The sequence below is a fragment of the Bombina bombina genome, chromosome 5 (genome assembly GCF_027579735.1).
Source record: "Bombina bombina isolate aBomBom1 chromosome 5, aBomBom1.pri, whole genome shotgun sequence".
Classification (NCBI taxonomy): domain Eukaryota; kingdom Metazoa; phylum Chordata; class Amphibia; order Anura; family Bombinatoridae; genus Bombina; species Bombina bombina.
Window position 1 is genome coordinate 835,677,703 of NC_069503.1, and position 23,033 is coordinate 835,700,735.

Consider the following 23,033-nt stretch of genomic DNA (forward strand, 5'->3'; position numbering starts at 1 on the left):
AAAGCTATATATCAACATTGAATAAATATCTATAAAGATGTGAAATTGTATATACAGGGGGAATACAAAAGATAAAAAAAGACAAAAGTGTGGACATAGGCTTACCTGTGTACCTATGTATAAAGAATGTTGAATATACAATGTAATTGACTAAATGAAAGTACATTACAGAAAATGACCAATTCAATTGAATTTACAGATTATAGCTTAAAACACAGAATAGCTAAAAAGACAGATAATGTAGGCAGAGGAGGAGGTGGCGTTAAAATCATGAGGGGGGCTTAGGTAACAGGCAGACAGTGTCCAGTGTAGGAGAACAGACCGGGGAAATATATAACTTTATGTCAGTATATGCTCTATGTAAAGCTATATATCAACATTGAATAAATATCTATAAAGATGTGAAATTGTATATACAGGGGGAATACAAAAGTTAAAAAAAGACAAAAGTGTGGACATAGGCTTACCTGTGTACCTATGTATAAAGAATGTGGAATATGCAATGTAATTTACTAAATGAAAGTACATTACAGAAAATGTTGATAATGTGTTGAGAATCCAGAGTCCGCATTTAGTCCAGAATTAAACAAGTTGAAGTGCATCATCATTTTCATTGCAAAGGTTTTTCTTTACATGGTGTTTTTGAAGTTGCCTCTGAGAATTTTGATTTTGAGGTTTTGCATGGAGTGGTCAGGTTGGGTGAAATGGTGACCAACAGGGGTGCAGTATTTCGTTTCACAGTGGTTTTTGAGTGAGTGTCTGTGTAAATTCATACAACGGTGCAGTTTTTGGCTTGTTTCTCCAATATAGCATCCCACTTCACATGCAGTGCAATGTATCATGTATACCACATTTGCACTTTGCAAACGTACCAGTGAGAAACTGAGAAATAACCTAATTCATCAACTATACAGCAAAAAGACAAAAATAAAAGACCAAAAGCAGCTCCTACTACAAAAACTACAAGAAAATAATGAGTACAAAGTTCGTGTAGGGCCCAGTATGGGCTTGTAGCAGGCTAAGGGTTAAGGCTGTAGGAAAGTGGGATAGGAGATAGAGGGTTGGGTGCTAGATGCAACATTGTTGCAGGTTAGGTCAGGCCACTCCTTACCTGGTAAAAGCTGAGGTTTCCCTCCCAACTTCCTCTTCTCCATCCAATCCAGGCTGTGAAGTGTTTTTCTTTTTTCTGTGCTGCTCAGTTTTTTTTCTCCTTTCTCTGACCACCATGCATCGTTCAAGGCATTCAGTTCTCCCACCTAGACGCTATCAGGATAATGCAGAAGCTGGAAAGGCAAAGGAAAAGATAAGTACTCAGAAAAGAAAATAATGAGTACAATGAAGAAATTAAAAAAGAAATGCAACACTTCCACAAAGCAAAACAACATCATTTTATCAAGAAGAAAAAGAAGAAACTTACATGCCTGACACAAAACAAATGACCAAACGTCCACAGACAATAACAGCACCTCATTCAAAACACAAACTGTCACCAACCAAGAAAACCACACAGAAAACTCAGGGATTGTGAAACTTTCAAACTACCACCTGTCAGAGCCAGAGATATCAGTACTGTGTAAAGGATTATCATTCTGTCCAAGTACAAATCTAGACAAAATCCAACTGTACTCAGACGTAGAAGAATTCTTCAGGAGATTGCGGATAAAAGAATTCTTCTACGACGATGAAAATACCAGCACTATGGAGGACTACAATGGAAGGAAAAAGAACACAATCTTCATACCTGCACCAGGACGCAACACAAAATTGTACAGCTATATTGAAAGCTTCCGGTTGAGAACTGCATCTCTGCTCAACACACAGCAGAAAAAAAATAATGTATAACCTATCACACTATAAAAACTTAAGAAATAATTAAAATATTACCATTAAGCCTGCGGACAAGGGAGGAGCAGGGGTGATCATGAATACACAGGACTACATCACAGAGGGAAATAGACAATTATCAGATCAAACTTATTACAAAAAACTGGAAAAGGACCCCACCCAGGAATACACTTTTCAACTTAGAAAACTAATTAAAACATTCCCTAAACAAACGCAACATAATTTGGACAAACTGGTGCCCTCTAACCCTAGCATAGGGACATTCTACATGCTCCCAAAAATCCACAAACCAGGGAACCCAGGAAGACCAATAATAACAGGCATGGACACTCTGACTGAGAAAATATCAGGCCTAGTGGAGAATATTCTTAAGCCCTTAGTTATTAACACCACTAGCTTTATAAAAGACACCACTGATTTTCTTAACAAAATCAGCCAGATAACAGAATTGCCAGAGGATACTATACTTGTGACAATGGATGTGAAATCCCTGTACAGCAATATTCCACATAAAAATGGTATTGATGCCTGCTTAAACTTTCTTTCCTCTGACAGCCCTAACCAGCCATATAGTGCTTCTACAGTCAGTAAACTTACAGAATTTATACTTACTCACAATTATTTCATCTTCAACCACTCCATCTACTTACAAACCATGGGAACAGCCATGGGCACCAAAATGGCACCACAGTACGCAAACCTCTTCATGGCTGACTTTGAACAGAGATTCCTTAGCCACTCACCCTCACAAACCCTTCAAATACTTTCGCTACATATTGATATTTTCATCATATGGACAGAAGGAGAAAAAAACCTTGAACATTTTCATAAATCATTTAATCTATTTCATGCATCAATCAAGCTTAAAATGAACTTTTCTAGAGACTGTGTCAGCTTCCTGGATACAACAATATCCATCACAAATGGCAAACTGAACTCATCTGTATACAGGAAACCAACAGATAGATGCAGCTACCTCCACAGCTCCAGATCCCACCCCAATCACATTAAAAAATCCATAATTTGCAGTCAGGCTACAAGATACCACAGAATTTGCTCAGATACCAAGGACCGTGACAAACACCACATCACACTGTCCCAATCATTCAGAGAAAAAGATTACAAAACAAGGATTATAAATAAAAAAATGAACTCTGCCCTCAATACTCCAGGTGAACACTTACTACAATACAGGGAGAAGAAAAACATATCACGTATCCCACTAGTAGTCAAATACAACCCTGCTTTGGAAGGGATATGAAAAATCATAAAAGACTTACAGCCACTAATCTTAGAGGATCCCACACTCAAAAAAATCTTTCCAAAACCCCCAATCCTGGCATACAGACAACCACCTAACCTAAAGCAGAAACTGGTACATAGGAAGCTACCTCTTGAGAAAAAGAACACTCAGAATGGAACCAAGTGCTGCTATAAAGCTCTCTGCAAACTGTGTCAACACATTTGTGAAAGCAGCACAGCAAATCACAATAAATCCTATAGCATTAAAGGGGCATATTCATGTATATCTGCAAATGTGGTATACATGATACATTGCACTGCATGTGAAGTGGGATGCTATATTGGAGAAACAAGCCAAAAACTGCACCTTCGGATGAACTTACACAGACACTCAATCAAAATACTGCACCCCTGTTGGTCACCATTTCACCCAACCTGACCACTCCATCCAAAACCTCAAAATTCTCAGAGGCAACTTCAAAAACACCATGGAAAGAAAAACCTTTGAAATGAAAATTATAATGCACTTCAACTTTTTTATATCTGGACTAAATACGGACTCTGGATTCTTAACACATTATCAAAATTTTCTGCAATGTACTTTCATTTAGTCAATTACATTGTATATTCCACATTCTTTATACATAGGTACACAGGTAAGCCTATGTCCACACTTTTGTCTTTTTTTAACTTTTGTATTCCCCCTGTATATACAATTTCACATCTTTATAGATATTGATTCAATGTTGATATATAACTTTGTCCGTATATGCTCTATGTAAAGCTATATATTTCCCCTGTTTGATCTCCTACACTGGACACTGTCTGCCTGTTACCTAAGCCCCCCTCATGATTTTTTACGCCACCACCTCTTCTCCCTTCTTGTTATCTTATAAATGTATAGTTAGTCCAATAAAGTATCATTGCTCTCACCTGAAAAGTCCGGTGCACAAACGTAAAACCGGCACTATGGAGAGTGGGTGGGGACACACACCCTTGTTTCGGCCAATGAGCTGGCTGCTACACCGGGCGGAACTGCCAGGCACGCCCCAAACAACAGCAAGTGCACATAAACATCCAAAAAGAAGGTAGCGCTCAGAGTATGGCTTGTAAACTCAAAAGTGGCATGTGCAGAGCAAAAAAGTCCGAATGCATTGATTTGTAAAAGTTAAAAAATCCAAACTTTATTTTGAGCAATAAAAAGACGTTAGGAACATCCAAGTGAAAAAGCCAGCAGAGACAATTTCCAACAGGTAGCTGAACTGATCCTCGTGCAGACGCGTTTTGTGCACATGCGCACTTGTTCACTGCTTACCTGATGCATTTTTCATGTTTGTATAGTAAGAAAGATTTGATATCTAAATCCAACTTGATGTCCTTTTTTCTTAAGGCGTCCATGTCAAAGAATATATCGCCCTTTACTCACCAGAGATAAGATTGTATTTCTCCTTTGAGACCTTATTTGTCCCTATAAACATTTATTATGTGCTCCTAACAACACATGTTTTATAAACAAATATTACCATGGAGCTTTTATATGCACTAAGTAATAACCTGCTTACTGTTCTCTTAAGTTTATACTGTAAAAGGAATGTCCGAGTAATAAGTATATCTCTATCTCAGTGTTGCACATTGTTTTTGTAGTGCTATTCAGTCACGAAATCTAAATTGTCCTGTCTATAAGCACTCATAATTTGTACTTAATTCCTGAGTTATTTGATACTGGAAAGCGATAACACATATATTCTTCGTACAGCATAGCATTTGTCTTCCTGCTGATTACTTACATCGGTGTACATATGGGTGTTTAACATGGTGCAAGCTTCCAATCAGGTGTTGGGTAGATATATCTAATTAGCGGATTAGCCTTAAAAGGTGTCTGAACTGATCCTCAGGTAAGCAGTGAACAAGTGTGTATGCGCACGAAACGCGTCTGCTCGAGGATTGGTTCAGCAACCTGTTGGAAATTTTGTCTTTTGCTTTTTCATTTGGATGTTCTTAACGTCTTTTCATTGCTCAAAATAAAGTTTGGATTTTTTAACTTTTACAAGTCAATGCCTTGGGACTTTGTTGCTCTGCACATGCCACTTTTGAGTTTACGAGCCATACTGAGCGCTACCTTCTTTTTGGATATATATATATATATATATATATATATATATATATATATATATATATATATATATATATATATATATATATATATAATGTGTGTGTGTATATATGTATATATATATATATATATATATATATATATATATGTGTGTTGATTGGCATAGCCGTGTTATAGTAGCCAGTGATTTAGATAACGAGTATTGCATTGAGCAATGATACTTTTTTTTTATTGGACGTGTCTGCTGCACTATATGGCAGCAGTTTGCAACAATGTTATACATTAGCAGTAGCACTAGATGGCAGCACTTTTTCCTGTCATGTAGGGCTTCAGGCATGTGCACACTACCTACATAGGTATCTCTTCAACAAAGAATTACATCAGAATGAAATAAATTTGATAATAGAAGTAAATTGGAAATATTTAAAAAATAGTATTCTCTATCTGAATCATGAAAGACATTTTTTGGGTTTAATGTCCCTTTAAAGTGATAGTAAACTCTCCCATTTATAAAAACAGATCTGAAATATTAGTGATATCTAAGATTGAGTTTAATTCATCAATTGTAATGAAGTTGCCTATAAGTTACTTCTTAATATAGATCTGAAATACAAATGCCCTGCGGTCCGCCGCCTACTTCGAAAGTCAATTTTTCTGTGAGCTAACGTTTTAAACTGTTCTCCAATCAGCGTTCTACCCTTTTGGTTAAAATATAATATATTCTTCATTATAAAGTTTTGTGGTTTTTATTTCCTTACCATTGTTAGGCGGGAAGGGTCATTTGGGGTATTCTAATCTTTTAGACCTTTTTTAGTATTTTTCTTTCTGGATTTGTTTGTTTTGTCGATTCCTTTTTGTGTGTTGCTTTTACACTGTCCAGCTCTGTTAAAATAACATTGAAAGCTAATAGATCCCTTTTTATATGTTCGTTCTTTATTATATTAATAAGTGTGAACTTCATACACTTTTGCCTACTAATTTACAGTTTTGATTTTGTTGTAAGGGAACCATCTATTTTTAAATTAACTAAAAGACCCCATTGGCACTCATGAGTTGTTGTTTTTTTTTGTTTTTTTAAAGAGTAATTCTAATTTGGGTACATTATTTCTTCTGTTATGTGTGATCAGTCCACGGGTCATCATTACTTCTGGGATATTATCTGCTCCCCTACAGGAAGTGCAAGAGGATTCACCCAGCAGAGTTGCTATATAGCTCCTCCCCTCTACGTCACCCCCAGTCATTCTCTTGCACCCAAAGACTAGATAGGAGGTGTGAGAGGACTATGGTGATTATACTTAGTTTTTAGAACTTCAATCAAAAGTTTGTTGTTTTACAATAGCACCGGAGCGTGTTATTACCTCTCTGGCAGAGTTTGAAGAAGAATCTACCAGAGTTTTTCTTATGATTTTAACCGGAGTAGTTAAGATCATATTGCTGTTTCTCGGCCATCTGAGGGAGGTAAAAACTTCAGATCAGGGGACAGCGGGCAGTTGAATCTGCATTGAGGTATGTAGCAGTTTTTATTTTCTGAATGGAATTGATGAGAAAATCCTGCCATACCGTTATAATGAACATGTATGTATACTCTACACTTTAGTATTCTGGGGATGGTATTTCACCGGAATTACTCTGTAAAAGTACATTAAACCTTTTAATAGGTATTTTCATGTTAAACGTTTTTGCTGGAATGTAGAATCGTTTGCATTAATGAGGTACTGAGTGAATAAATATTTGGGCATTATTTTTCCACTTGGCAGTTTGCTTGTTTTAATTATGACAGTTTCGTTTCTCTCTCACTGCTGTGTGTGAGAGGGAGGGGCCGTTTTTGGCGCTCTTTGCTACGCATCAAAAATTTCCAGTCAGTTACTCTTGTATTTTCTGCATGATCCGGTTCATCTCTAACAGAACTCAGGGGTCTTCAAACTTCTTTGAAGGGAGGTAGATTCTCTCAGCAGAGCTGTGAGACTTATATAGTGACTGTGATTTAAAACGTTTCTGTAATTTTTATGTTTAAAATTTAATTAGTGTTATTTTACTAATGGGAACAAACCTTTGCTAAAAAGTTGTGTTGTTTTTAAAGAGTGATGCTATAACTGTTTTTCAGTTCATTATTTCAACTGTCATTTAATCGTTTAGTGCTTCTTGAGGCACAGTACGTTTTTGTTAAATAAGATTGTAACCGAGTTGCATGTTTATTGCTAGTGTGTTAAACATGTCTGATTCAGAGGAAGATACCTGTGTCATTTGTTCCAATGCCAAGGTGGAGCCCAATAGAAATTTATGTACTAACTGTATTGATGCTACTTTAAATAAAAGCCAATCTGTACAAATTGAACAAATTTCACCAAACAGCGAGGGGAGAGTTATGCCGACTAACTCGCCTCACGTGTCAGTACCTGCATCTCCCGCCCGGGAGGTGCGTGATATTATGGCGCCTAGTACATCTGGGCAGCCATTACAGATAACATTACAAGATATGGCTACTGTTATGACTGAAGTTTTGGCTAAATTACCAGAACTAAGAGGCAAGCGTGATCACTCTGGGGTGAGAACAGAGTGCGCTGATAATTCTAGGGCCATGTCTGATACTGCGTCACAGCTTGCAGAGCATGAGGACGGAGAGCTTCATTCTGTAGGTGACGGTTCTGAGCCAAGCAGATTGGATTCAGATATTTCAAATTTTAAATTTAAATTGGAAAACCTCCGTGTATTACTAGGGGAGGTCTTAGCGGCTCTTAACGATTGTAACACTGTTGCAATACCAGAGAAAATGTGTAGGTTGGATAAATACTTTGCGGTACCGGCGAGTACTGACGTTTTTCCTATACCTAAGAGATTAACTGAAATTGTTACTAAGGAGTGGGATAGACCCGGTGTGCCGTTCTCACCCCCTCCAATATTTAGAAAGATGTTTCCAATAGACGCCACCACACGGGACTTATGGCAAACGGTCCCTAAGGTGGAGGGAGCAGTTTCTACTTTAGCTAAGCGCACCACTATCCCGGTGGAGGATAGCTGTGCTTTTTCAGATCCTATGGATAAAAAATTAGAGGGTTACCTTAAGAAAATGTTTGTTCAACAAGGTTTTATATTGCAACCCCTTGCATGCATCGCGCCGATTACGGCTGCGGCAGCATTTTGGATTGAGTCTCTGGAAGAGAACCTTAGTTCAGCTACGCTGGACGACATTACGGACAGGCTTAGAGTCCTTAAACTAGCTAATTCTTTCATTTCGGAGGCCGTAGTACATTTAACCAAACTTACGGCTAAGAATTCAGGATTCGCCATTCAGGCACGTAGGGCGCTGTGGCTAAAATCCTGGTCGGCTGATGTAACTTCTAAGTCCAAATTACTTAATATACCTTTCAAGGGGCAAACTTTATTTGGGCCCGGTTTGAAAGAGATTATTGCTGACATTACAGGAGGTAAGGGCCACGCTCTACCTCAAGACAAAGCCAAAGCTAAGGCTAGACAGTCTAATTTTCGTCCCTTTCGGAATTTCAAAACAGGAACAGCATCAACTTCCACTGCACCAAAACAGGAAGGAGCTGTTGCTCGTTACAGACAGGGCTGGAAATCTAACCAGTCCTGGAATAAGGGCAAGCAGGCCAGGAAACCTGCTGCTGCCCCTAAGACAGCATGAACCGAGGGCCCCCGATCCGGGACCGGATCTAGTGGGGGGCAGACTCTCTCTCTTCGCCCAGGCTTGGGCAAGAGATGTCCAGGATCCCTGGGCGCTAGAGATCATATCTCAGGGATACCTTCTAGACTTCAGATTATCTCCCCCAAGAGGGAGATTTCATCTGTCAAGGTTGTCAACAAACCAAATAAAGAAAGACGCGTTTCTACGCTGTGTACAAGATCTATTATTAATGGGAGTGATCCATCCGGTTCCGCGGTCGGAACAAGGACAAGGGTTTTACTCAAACCTGTTTGTGGTTCCCAAAAAAGAGGGAACTTTCAGGCCAATCTTGGATTTAAAGATCCTAAACAAATTCCTAAGAGTTCCATCGTTCAAAATGGAAACTATTCGGACAATCTTACCCATGATCCAAAAGGGTCAGTACATGACCACAGTGGATTTAAAGGATGCTTACCTTCACATACCGATTCACAAAGATCATTACCGGTATCTAAGGTTTGCCTTCTTAAACAGGCATTACCAGTTTGTAGCCCTTCCATTCGGATTGGCTACGGCTCCAAGAATCTTCACAAAGGTTCTGGGTGCCCTTCTGGCGGTACTAAGACCGCGAGGAATTTCGGTAGCTCCGTACCTAGACGACATTCTGATACAAGCTTCAAGCTTTCAAACTGCCAAGTCTCATACAGAGTTAGTTCTGGCATTTCTAAGGTCGCATGGATGGAAAGTGAACGAAAAGAAGAGTTCTCTCTTTCCTCTCACAAGAGTTCCATTCTTGGGGACTCTTATAGATTCTGTAGAAATGAAGATCTATCTGACAGAAGACAGATTAACAAAGCTTCTAAATGCATGCCGTGTCCTTCATTCCATTCAACTCCCGTCAGTAGCTCAATGCATGGAGGTGATCGGCTTAATGGTAGCAGCAATGGACAATAGTACCTTTTGCACGCCTACATCTCAGACCGCTGCAATTGTGCATGCTGAGTCAGTGGAATGGGGATTACTCAGATTTGTCCCCCACTCTGAATCTGGATCAAGAGACCAGAAACTCTCTTCTATGGTGGCTTTCTCGGCCACATCTGTCCAGGGGGATGCCATTCAGCAGGCCGGACTGGACAATTGTAACAACAGACGCCAGCCTACTAGGTTGGGGCGCTGTCTGGAATTCTCTGAAGGCTCAGGGACAATGGAGTCAGGAGGAAAGTCTCCTGCCAATAAACATTCTGGAATTGAGAGCAGTTCTCAATGCCCTTCTAGCTTGGCCCCAGTTAAAAACTCGGGGGTTCATCAGGTTTCAGTCGGACAACATCACGACTGTAGCTTACATCAACCATCAGGGAGGGACAAGAAGCTCCCTAGCAATGATGGAAGTATCAAAGATATTTCGCTGGGCAGAGTCTCACTCTTGCCATCTGTCAGCAATCCACATCCCGGGAGTGGAGAACTGGGAGGCGGATTTCTTGAGTCGCCAGACTTTTCATCCGGGGGAGTGGGAACTTCATCCGGAGGTCTTTGCCCAAATACTTCGACGTTGGGGCAAACCAGAGATAGATCTCATGGCGTCTCGCCAGAACGCCAAACTTCCTCGCTACGGATCCAGATCCAGGGATCCGGGAGCGGTTCTGATAGATGCTTTGACAGCACCTTGGAACTTCAGGATGGCTTATGTGTTTCCACCCTTCCCGCTGCTTCCTCGATTGATTGCCAAAATCAAACAGGAGAGAGCATCAGTGATTCTAATAGCACCTGCATGGCCACGCAGGACTTGGTATGCAGATCTAGTGGACATGTCATCCTGTCCGCCTTGGTCTCTACCTCTAAGACAGGACCTTCTGATACAGGGTCCATTCAAACATCAAAATCTAACTTCTCTGAAGCTGACTGCTTGGAAATTGAACGCTTGATTTTATCAAAACGTGGTTTTTCTGAGTCGGTTATTGATACCCTGATACAGGCTAGGAAGCCTGTTACCAGAAAGATTTACCATAAAATATGGCGTAAATACCTATACTGGTGTGAATCCAAAGATTACTCCTGGAGTAAGGTTAGGATTCCTAGGATATTGTCCTTTCTACAAGAAGGTTTAGAAAAGGGTTTATCGGCTAGCTCATTAAAGGGACAGATCTCAGCTCTGTCCATCTTGTTACACAAGCGTCTGTCAGAAAATCCAGACGTCCAGGCATTTTGTCAGGCTTTAGCTAGGATCAAGCCTGTGTTTAAAACTGTTGCTCCGCCATGGAGTTTAAACTTAGTTCTTAACGTTTTACAGGGTGTTCCGTTTGAACCCCTTCATTCCATTGATATAAAATTGTTATCTTGGAAAGTTCTATTTTTAATGGCTATTTCCTCGGCTCGAAGAGTCTCTGAATTATCAGCCTTACATTGTGATTCTCCTTATCTGATCTTTCACTCAGACAAGGTAGTTCTGCGTACTAAACCTGGGTTCTTACCTAAGGTAGTCACTAACAGGAATATCAATCAAGAGATTGTTGTTCCATCCTTGTGTCCAAATCCTTCTTCAAAGAAGGAACGTCTTCTACACAATCTGGATGTAGTTCGTGCCCTCAAGTTCTACTTGCAGGCAACTAAGGATTTTCGACAAACGTCTTCCCTGTTTGTCGTGTACTCTGGTCAGAGGAGAGGTCATAAGGCTTCGGCTACCTCTCTCTCCTTCTGGCTTCGTAGCATAATTCGTTTAGCCTATGAGACTGCTGGACAGCAGCCTCCTGAAAGAATTACAGCTCATTCTACTAGAGCTGTGGCTTCCACTTGGGCCTTTAAGAATGAGGCCTCTGTTGAACAGATTTGCAAGGCTGCAACTTGGTCTTCGCTTCATACTTTTTCCAAATTTTACAAATTTGACACTTTTGCTTCTTCGGAGGCTATTTTTGGGAGAAAGGTTCTTCAGGCAGTGGTTCCTTCTGTATAATGAGCCTGCCTATCCCTCCCGTCATCCGTGTACTTTTGCTTTGGTATTGGTATCCCAGAAGTAATGATGACCCGTGGACTGATCACACATAACAGAAGAAAACATAATTTATGCTTACCTGATAAATTCCTTTCTTCTGTTGTGTGATCAGTCCACGGCCCGCCCTGTTTTTTTAAGGCAGGTAAATATTTTTTAAATTATAATCCAGTCACCACTACACCCTTGGCTTCTCCTTTCTCGTTGGTCTTTGGTCGAATGACTGGAGGTGACGTAGAGGGGAGGAGCTATATAGCAACTCTGCTGGGTGAATCCTCTTGCACTTCCTGTAGGGGAGCAGATAATATCCCAGAAGTAATGATGACCCGTGGACTGATCACACAACAGAAGAAAGGAATTTATCAGGTAAGCATAAATTATGTTTTTTGGTAAAGAACTCCTTAATAGGGTATTCTCTAGGGCAAATAGATGTCAAGCCATCTTGTTATCCACATATTCTATTGTTTAACACTTGTTAGAGCAGATGTATATTGTGCTACTCAAGCTAAGCATTGTACACCATTAGTATATGCCTTGTAATTTAATCCATGTTTTTATTGTGTGCAATAACCCAGATTCAAAGTATTGTATTACATTCCCACCCCTTACTGGAAAAATAAGGGCTGGAAACTTGAGATAAACCAAAATGATTTATAGATTGTTAGCTGGTGGAGAGAACCCATCAAAATTGCATTAATGGGCATCATTTTCCCAAAACCCTTCGGGCAAGAATGACTATATTGTTATTGGTTTTTGGTATAGAACTTCTGTTACGTTTAGCCATTTCTTTTTTATGTTGTTTTGTGATGTGTGATTCTTTTATTATATTTTCTTTTATGCAAATGTACTGACTCTCTCTTTATTCATAATAAATACTAGGTTAGGTTTTCCCTTTGTCTAAGATTTGAGTTATGTTTCATAAAAACAATTATAAAAGATAAAGGGATATGAAACCCAAAAATTTTCTTTTGCGATTCACACAGAGCATACCATTTTAAAAAGTTTCAAATTGACTTATTTTATCAAATTTGCTTTGTTCATATTGTATTCTTTGTTAAAGAGATACCTAGGTGTCTGGAGTACTACATAGAAAAAAATAGTGCTGCAATCTAGTGCTCTTGCAGATGAATAACATTATTGCAAATTGCTGCCATATAGTTCTCCAGACATGTGCATACTCCTGAGATTTATTCAACAAAAGATACCAAGAAAACAAAGGAAATTTGATAATACTGTAGAAGTAAATTATCTGATTAAATTTGTATGCTCTATCTGAATCATGAAAGAGAAATGTGGAGTTTCATTTCCCTTAAATAGTAAAAGTATAACCGTTCTGTGCTCTTGTATGTATATATTATATGAAATTGTTCTGGTGGTGGCAGCATTCTGAGGTACATGAAGTGTGGCACTAAAAGGAGACTTCATTTTGTGTGAGTAGGATAGAGTTGGAAATTGATTTAACCTCGTGCACCCAGATGAATCAAGGCATGGGCCCATCTGTATAGGATGTTCATTACAACATTGTACAGATACAGTGAAATTAATTCAAGAACGTTTTTTGTGCTAACTTTGGAATGTTTGATATGTGCCTGATACACACTTGACCTAAGCTTTCATTTCAGATGAAATTTCCTAGGTGAGTGAAATCCCCCCCATTGCTCTCTTTGCTCTAAGGAATTTCTGCCAACCAGTATATTGGTCTGAACAGTGTTATCAACACTGTTCTTAAAGTCATTAGTACCTTCAGCCCACTGAGAAGCCTGCTGAAGAACCATACCCTACCAAATAAAACATGAGGCAGATTATTAATGTTACTTCAGGGCAATACAAGTCAAAGGTATATAAATAATAAATAAAATAAAAAAACAGAAAGCCACAATTCCTCCAGAGAAAGTATTGGAAAAAACAGTTATCAATCTTTTTTATTGAGCAGCTCACAGTCCGAGAGAAGCTATTGCACATATGTTTGTAGCTTCTCTCAGACTGTGAGCTCGCTGCTGAGGGAAAACTTGCATCATTTGGTACTCACAGCCAATAACAAATAGTCCTTTCTGCATGGTGACTTCTCTGTGAGCTCGCTGCTGAGGAAAACTTGCATCATTTGGTACTCACAGCCAATAACAATATAGTCATTTCTGCATGGTGACTTCTCTGTGAGCTCGCTGCTGAGGGAAAACTTGCATCATTTGGTACTCACAGCCAATAACAATATAGTCCTTTCTGCATGGTGACTTCTCTGTGAGCTCGCTGCTGAGGGAAAACTTGCATCATTTGGTACTCACAGCCAATAACAATATAGTCCTTTCTGCATGGTGACTTCTCTGTGAGCTCGCTGCTGAGGGAAAACTTGCATCATTTGGTACTCACAGCCAATAACAAATAGTTATTTCTGCATGGTGACTTCTCTGTGAGCTCGCTGCTGAGGGAAAACTTGCATCATTTGGTACTCACAGCCAATAACAAATAGTCATTTCTGCATGGTGACTTCTCTGTGAGCTCGCTGCTGAGGGAAAATTGGTACTCACAGCCAATAACAATATAGTCATTTCTGCATGGTGGCTTCTCTGTGAGCTCGCTACTGAGGGAAAACTTGCATCATTTGGTACTCACAGCCAATAACAATATAGTCATTTCTGCATGGTGACTTCTCTGTGAGCTCGCTGCTGAGGGAAAACTTGCATCATTTGGTACTCACAGCCAATAACAAATAGTCATTTCTGCATGGTGACTTCTCTGTGAGCTCGCTGCTGAGGGAAAACTTGCATCATTTGGTACTCACAGCCAATAACAATATAGTCATTTCTGCATGGTGACTTCTCTGTGAGCTCGCTGCTGAGGGAAAATTGGTACTCACAGCCAATAACAATATAGTCATTTCTGCATGGTGGCTTCTCTGTGAGCTCGCTACTGAGGGAAAACTTGCATCATTTGGTACTCACAGCCAATAACAATATAGTCATTTCTGCATGGTGACTTCTCTGTGAGCTCGCTGCTGAGGGAAAACTTGCATCATTTGGTACTCACAGCCAATAACAAATAGTCATTTCTGCATGGTGACTTCTCTGTGAGCTCGCTGCTGAGGGAAAACTTGCATCATTTGATACTCACAGCCAATAACAACATAGTCATTTCTGCATGGTGACTTCTCTGTGAGCTCGCTGCTGAGAGAAAACTTGCATCATTTGGTACTCACAGCCAATAACAATATAGTCATTTCTGCATGGTGACTTCTCTGTGAGCTCGCTGCTGAGGGAAAACTTGCATCATTTGGTACTCACAGCCAATAACAATATAGTCATTTCTGCATGGTGGCTTCTCTGTGAGCTCGCTGCTGAGGGAAAACTTGCATCATTTGGTACTCACAGCCAATAACAAATAGTCATTTCTGCATGGTGGCTTCTCTGTGAGCTCGCTGCTGAGGGAAAACTTGCATCATTTGGTACTCACAGCCAATAACAAATAGTAATTTCTGCATGGTGACTTCTCTGTGAGCTCGCTACTGAGGGAAAACTTGCATCATTTGGTACTCACAGCCAATAACAATATAGTAATTTCTGCATGGTGGCTTCTCTGTGAGCTCGCTGCTGAGGGAAAACTTGCATCATTTGGTACTCACAGCCAATAACAATATAGTCATTTCTGCATGGTGGCTTCTCTGTGAGCTCGCTGCTGAGGGAAAACTTGCATCATTTGGTACTCACAGCCAATAACAAATAGTCATTTCTGCATGGTGGCTTCTCTGTGAGCTCGCTGCTGAGGGAAAACTTGCATCATTTGGTACTCACAGCCAATAACAAATAGTCATTTCTGCATGGTGGCTTCTCTGTGAGCTCGCTGCTGAGGGAAAACTTGCATCATTTGGTACTCACAGCCAATAACAAATAGTCATTTCTGCATGGTGACTTCTCTGTGAGCTCGCTGCTGAGGGAAAACTTGCATCATTTGGTACTCACAGCCAATAACAACATAGTCATTTCTGCATGGTGACTTCTCTGTGAGCTCGCTGCTGAGGGAAAATTGGTACTCACAGCCAATAACAATATAGTCATTTCTGCATGGTGGCTTCTCTGTGAGCTCGCTGCTGAGGGAAAACTTGCATCATTTGGTACTCACAGCCAATAACAATATAGTCATTTCTGCATGGTGACTTCTCTGTGAGCTCGCTGCTGAGGGAAAACTTGCATCATTTGGTACTCACAGCCAATAACAATATAGTAATTTCTGCATGGTGGCTTCTCTGTGAGCTCGCTGCTGAGGGAAAACTTGCATCATTTGGTACTCACAGCCAATAACAAATAGTCATTTCTGCATGGTGACTTCTCTGTGAGCTCGCTGCTGAGGGAAAACTTGCATCATTTGGTACTCACAGCCAATAACAACATAGTCATTTCTGCATGGTGGCTTCTCTGTGAGCTCGCTGCTGAGGGAAAACTTGCATCATTTGATACTCACAGCCAATAACAATATAGTCATTACTGCATGGTGGCTTCTCTGTGAGCTCGCTGCTGAGGGAAAACTTGCATCATTTGGTACTCACAGCCAATAACAAATAGTCATGTCTGCATGGTGACTTCTCTGTGAGCTCGCTGCTGAGGGAAAACTTGCATCATTTGGTACTCGCAGCCAATAACAATATAGTCATTTCTGCATGGTGACTTCTCTGTGAGCTCGCTGCTGAGGGAAAACTTGCATCATTTGGTACTCGCAGCCAATAACAATATAGTCATTTCTGTATGGTGACTTCTCTGTGAGCTCGCTGCTGAGGGAAAACTTGCATCATTTGATACTCACAGCCAATAACAATATAGTCATTTCTGCATGGTGACTTCTCTGTGAGCTCGCTGCTGAGGGAAAGCTTGCATCATTTGGTACTCACAGCCAATAACAAATAGTCATTTCTGCATGGTGACTTCTCTGTGAGCTTGCTGCTGAGGGAAAACTTGCATCATTTGGTACTCGCAGCCAATAACAATATAGTCATTTCTGTATGGTGACTTCTCTGTGAGCTCGCTGCTGAGGGAAAACTTGCATCATTTGATACTCACAGCCAATAACAATATAGTCATTTCTGCATGGTGACTTCTCTGTGAGCTCGCTGCTGAGGGAAAACTTGCATCATTTGGTACTCACAGCCAATAACAAATAGTCATTTCTGCATGGTGACTTCTCTGTGAGCTTGCTGCTGAGGGAAAACTTGCATCATTTGATACTCACAGCCAATAACAAATAGTCATTTCTGCATGGTGGCTTCTCTGTGAGCTCGCTGCTGAGAGAAAACTTGCATCATTTGATACTCACAGCCAATAACAATATAGTAATTTCTGCATGGTGACTTCTCTGTGAGCTCGCTGCTGAGGGAAAACTTGCATCATTTGATACTCACAGCCAATAACAACATAGTCATTTCTGCATGGTGACTTCTCTGTGAGCTCGCTGCTGAGGGAAAACTTGCATCATTTGGTACTCACAGCCAATAACAATATAGTCATTTCTGCATGGTGGCTTCTCTGTGAGCTCGCTGCTGAGGGAAAACTTGCATCATTTGGTACTCACAGCCAATAACAAATAGTCATTTCTGCATGGTGGCTTCTCTGTGAGCTCGCTGCTGAGGGAAAACTTGCATCATTTGGTACTCACAGCCAATAACAAATAGTAATTTCTGCATGGTGACTTCTCTGTGAGCTCGCTACTGAGGGAAAACTTGCATCATTTGGTACTCACAGCCAATAACAATATAGTAATTTCTGCATGGTGGCTTCTCTGTGAGCTCGCTGCTGAGGGAAAACTTGCATCATTTGGTACTCACAGCCAATAACAAATAGTCATTTCTGCATGGTGACTTCTCTGTGAGCTCGCTGCTGAGGGAAAACTTGCATCATTTGGTACTCACAGCCAATAACAACATAGTCATTTCTGCATGGTGACTTCTCTGTGAGCTCGCTGCTGAGGGAAAATTGGTACTCACAGCCAATAACAATATAGTCATTTCTGCATGGTGGCTTCTCTGTGAGCTCGCTGCTGAGGGAAAACTTGCATCATTTGGTACTCACAGCCAATAACAATATAGTCATTTCTGCATGGTGACTTCTCTGTGAGCTCGCTGCTGAGGGAAAACTTGCATCATTTGGTACTCACAGCCAATAACAATATAGTAATTTCTGCATGGTGGCTTCTCTGTGAGCTCGCTGCTGAGGGAAAACTTGCATCATTTGGTACTCACAGCCAATAACAAATAGTCATTTCTGCATGGTGACTTCTCTGTGAGCTCGCTGCTGAGGGAAAACTTGCATCATTTGGTACTCACAGCCAATAACAACATAGTCATTTCTGCATGGTGGCTTCTCTGTGAGCTCGCTGCTGAGGGAAAACTTGCATCATTTGATACTCACAGCCAATAACAATATAGTCATTACTGCATGGTGGCTTCTCTGTGAGCTCGCTGCTGAGGGAAAACTTGCATCATTTGGTACTCACAGCCAATAACAAATAGTCATGTCTGCATGGTGACTTCTCTGTGAGCTCGCTGCTGAGGGAAAACTTGCATCATTTGGTACTCGCAGCCAATAACAATATAGTCATTTCTGCATGGTGACTTCTCTGTGAGCTCGCTGCTGAGGGAAAACTTGCATCATTTGGTACTCGCAGCCAATAACAATATAGTCATTTCTGTATGGTGACTTCTCTGTGAGCTCGCTGCTGAGGGAAAACTTGCATCATTTGATACTCACAGCCAATAACAATATAGTCATTTCTGCATGGTGACTTCTCTGTGAGCTCGCTGCTGAGGGAAAGCTTGCATCATTTGGTACTCACAGCCAATAACAAATAGTCATTTCTGCATGGTGACTTCTCTGTGAGCTCGCTGCTGAGAGAAAACTTGCATCATTTGATACTCACAGCCAATAACAATATAGTCATTTCTGAATGGTGATTTCTCTGTGAGCTCGCTGCTGAGGGAAAACTTGCATCATTTGATGCTCACAGCCAATAACAATATAGTCATTTCTGCATGGTGGCTTCTCTGTGAGCTCGATGCTGAGGGAAATCTTGCATTATTTGGTACTCACAGCCAATAGCAAATAGTCATTTCTGCATGGTGACTTCTCTGGGAGCTCGCTGCTGAGGGAAAACTTGCATCATTTGATGCTCACAGCCAATAACAATATAGTCATTTCTGCATGGTGGCTTCTCTGTGAGCTCGATGCTGAGGGAAATCTTGCATTATTTGGTACTCACAGCCAATAGCAAATAGTCATTTCTGCATGGTGACTTCTCTGGGAGCTCGCTGCTGAGGGAAAACTTGCATCATTTGATACTCACAGCAAATGTGAAATATTTAATGAATAATGGCTGCTATGCTTTTATTTACCATGTATGCTACTGAAAATAACACAAAAATAGCACTGTTTTTGCATTGTTTTCACATATTTGTCAATTTTACACATAGTAAAAATGATATTCATAATGAATCCACAAACACGCTAATCTTAAGTGTTTATCTCCTCTGTAGGTGGTGTTACTGTTTTTGTGGCCTTATATGATTATGAAGCTAGAACTACAGAAGATCTTTCATTTAGAAAAGGTGAACGGTTCCAGATAATAAATAACACGTAAGTTATGATTGTCTCCATTACTAGATTTTACTAAAGTGTTGATGTTTTATCCAAACTGGTTAGTGACCTTAGATCCCAGGATTCCAACCAGCCTGTTGTGTCTTTGAGCACAAATCAGCAGCTAGCTCCCAGTAGTGTATTGCTGCACATTTGCCTATCTGGGTATGCTTTTCAACAAAGGATACCAATAGAACACACATTTCACAATAGAACTAAACTAGAAAGGTTTTAAATGTGCATGCAGTATACAAATCATTAAAGTTTCCTTTTTAACTTTTTAATTGATTGAGCAAGTAGTGTTGCTTCCTAACATGATATAATACAGAGGGGGTAGTTTTTATGCATTTTGCCCATGCGCAAAACGAATGTTCCGTTTTTTGAATTTTTTTACGGGGTACTCAATCAATGGAAAATTGTTGTCTGTAGTTTAACAAGTCCTTTTAGCTGCTGAATATGATAAGTGAAACATGTCCCTATACAGTCATGGTCAAAAATATTGGAACCCCTGCATTTCCGTCAGATAATGCACCACTTCGCCCAGAAAATTCTAATTACAAATGTTTAGGCATTCTCATGTTTATTTCTTTTGTTTGTAATGGTATGACACAAAAAAGTGTAAAAAAAAAAAAAAAGCTAAAACTGACACATTCCACGTGAAACTCCATAAATGAACAGGACAAAATTATTTTTGTTGGGAAAAAAATAACTGAAATCAAGTGTTTCCTTTAATCATCAATGAGTTTCTTACACCTCTCTACTGGAATTTTGGACCACTCTTTTTTCGCAAACTGCTCCAGGTCTCTCAGATTGGAAGGGATCCTTTTCCCAACTGCTGTTTTGAGATCTCTCCACAGGTGCTCTATGGGATTGAGATCTGTACTCATTGCTGGCCAGTTCAGTACTCTCCAGCACTTTGTCCTAAACCATTTCTGGGTGCTTTTTGTCGTGTGCTTTGGGTCATTGCCCTGCTGTAAGACCCATGACCTCTGACGGAGATGCAACTTTCTGACATTGGGCCTTACATTGCACCACAGAATTCTTTGATAGCCTTCAGATTTCATAATGCTATGCACACAGTCAAGACATCCAGTACCTGAAGCAGCAAAGCAACCCCAAAACATCAGTGAACCTCCACCATGTTTGACTGTAGGGACTGTATTCTTTTCTTTAAAAGCTTAATTTCTCCAACATAGGTGTGTCCGGTCCACGGCGTCATCCTTACTTGTGGGATATTCTCCTCCCCAACAGGAAATGGCAAAGAGCCCAGCAAAGCTGGTCACATGATCCCTCCTAGGCTCCGCCTACCCCAGTCATTCTCTTTGCCGTTGTACAGGCAACATCTCCACGGAGATGGCTTAGAGTTTTTTAGTGTTTAACTGTAGTTTTTATTATTCAATCAAGAGTTTGTTATTTTGAAATAGTGCTGGTATGTACTATTTACTCAGAAACAGAAAAGAGATGAAGATTTCTGTTTGTATGAGGAAAATGATTTTAGCAACCGTAACTAAAATCCATGGCTGTTCCACACAGGACTGTTGAGAGCAATTAACTTCAGTTGGGGGAACAGTATGCAGTCTCTTGCTGCTTGAGGTATGACACATTCTAACAAGACGATGTAATGCTGGAAGCTGTCATTTTCCCTATGGGATCCGGTAAGCCATGTTTATTACGATCGTAAATAAGGGCTTCACAAGGGCTTATTAAGACAGTAGACTTTTTTTGGGCTAAATCGATTCATTATTAACACATATTTAGCCTTGAGGAATCATTTTATCTGGGTATTTTGATATAATAATATCGGCAGGCACTGTATTAGACACCTTATACCTTAGGGGCTTTCCCAAAGCATAAGCAGAGCCTCATTTTCGCGCCGGTGTGGCGCACTTATTTTTGAGAGGCATGGCATGCAGTCGCATGTGAGAGGAGCTCTGACACTTAGAAAAGACTTTCTGAAGGCGTCATTTGGTATCGTATTCCCCTTTGGGCTTGGTTGGGTCTCAGCAAAGCAGATACCAGGGACTGTAAAGGGGTTAAAGTTTAAAACGGCTCCGGTTCCGTTATTTTAAGGGTTAAAGCTTCCAAATTTGGTGTGCAATACTTTTAAGGCTTTAAGACACTGTGGTGAAAATTTGGTGAATTTTGCACAATTCCTTCATGTTTTTTCGCAATTGCAGTAATAAAGTGTGTTCAGTTTAAAATTTAAAGTGACAGTAACGGTTTTATTTTAAAACGTTTTTGTACTTTATCAAGTTTATGCCTGTTTAACATGTCTGAACTACCAGATAGACTGTGTTCTGAATGTGGGGAAGCCAGAATTCCTATTCATTTAAATAAATGTGATTTATGTGATAATGACAATGATGCCCAAGATGATTCCTCAAGTGAGGGGAGTAAGCATGGTACTGCATCATTCCCTCCTTCGTCTACACGAGTCTTGCCCACTCAGGAGGCCCCTAGTACATCTAGCGCGCCAATACTCCTTACTATGCAACAATTAACGGCTGTAATGGATAATTCTGTCAAAAACATTTTAGCCCAAATGAACACTTGTCAGCGTAAGCGCGGCTGCTCTGTTTTAGATACTGAAGAGCATGGCAACGCTGATACTAATATCTCTGAAGGGCCCCTAACCCAGTCTGATGGGGCCAGGGAAGTTTTGTCTGAGGGAGAAATTACTGATTCAGGGAACATTTCTCAACAGGCTGAACCTGATGTGATTGCATTTAAATTTAAGTTGGAACATCTCCGCATTCTGCTTAAGGAGGTATTATCCACTCTGGATGATTGTGACAAGTTGGTCATCCCAGAGAAACTATGTAAAATGGACAAATTCCTAGAGGTGCCGGGGCTCCCAGAAGCTTTTCCTATACCCAAGCGGGTGGCGGACATTGTTAATAAAGAATGGGAAAGGCCCGGTATTCCTTTCGTCCCTCCCCCCATTTTTAAAAAATTGTTTCCTTTGGTCGACCCTAGAAAGGACTTATGGCAGACAGTCCCCAAGGTCGAGGGGGCGGTTTCCACTTTAAACAAACGCACCACTATACCCATAGAGGATAGTTGTGCTTTCAAAGATCCTATGGATAAAAAATTAGAAGGTTTGCTTAAAAAGATGTTTGTTCAGCAGGGTTACCTTCTACAACCAATTGCATGCATTGTCCCTGTCGCTACAGCCGCATGTTTCTGGTTCGATGAGCTGATAAAGGCGGTCGATAGTGATTCTCCTCCTTATGAGGAGATTATGGACAGAATCAATGCTCTCAAATTGGCTAATTCTTTCACCCTAGACGCCACTTTGCAATTGGCTAGGTTAGCGGCTAAGAATTCTGGGTTTGCTATTGTGGCGCGCAGAGCGCTTTGGTTGAAATCTTGGTCGGCTGATGCGTCTTCCAAGAACAAGCTACTTAACATTCCTTTCAAGGGGAAAACGCTGTTTGGCCCTGACTTGAAAGAGATTATCTCTGATATCACTGGGGGTAAGGGCCACGCCCTTCCTCAGGATCGGCCTTTCAAGGCAAAAAATAAACCTAATTTTCGTCCCTTTCGTAGAAACGGACCAGCCCGAGGTGCTACGTCCTCTAAGCAAGAGGGTAATACTTCTCAAGCCAAGCCAGCTTG

The 23,033-nt window shown here is 40.6% G+C and overlaps 1 protein-coding gene across 1 annotated transcript in view; it reads left to right on the top strand.

The window, feature by feature from the left end:
• The window catches only part of LOC128660877 (tyrosine-protein kinase Yes), a 259,946-nt gene that overhangs the window by 125,647 nt on the left and 111,266 nt on the right, over positions 1 to 23,033 (top strand). Inside the window, exon 3 of the mRNA XM_053714959.1 lies at positions 19,316 to 19,415. Within this exon, the coding sequence (XP_053570934.1) occupies positions 19,316 to 19,415 (100 nt within the window). The remainder of the gene's footprint in view (positions 1 to 19,315; positions 19,416 to 23,033) is intronic.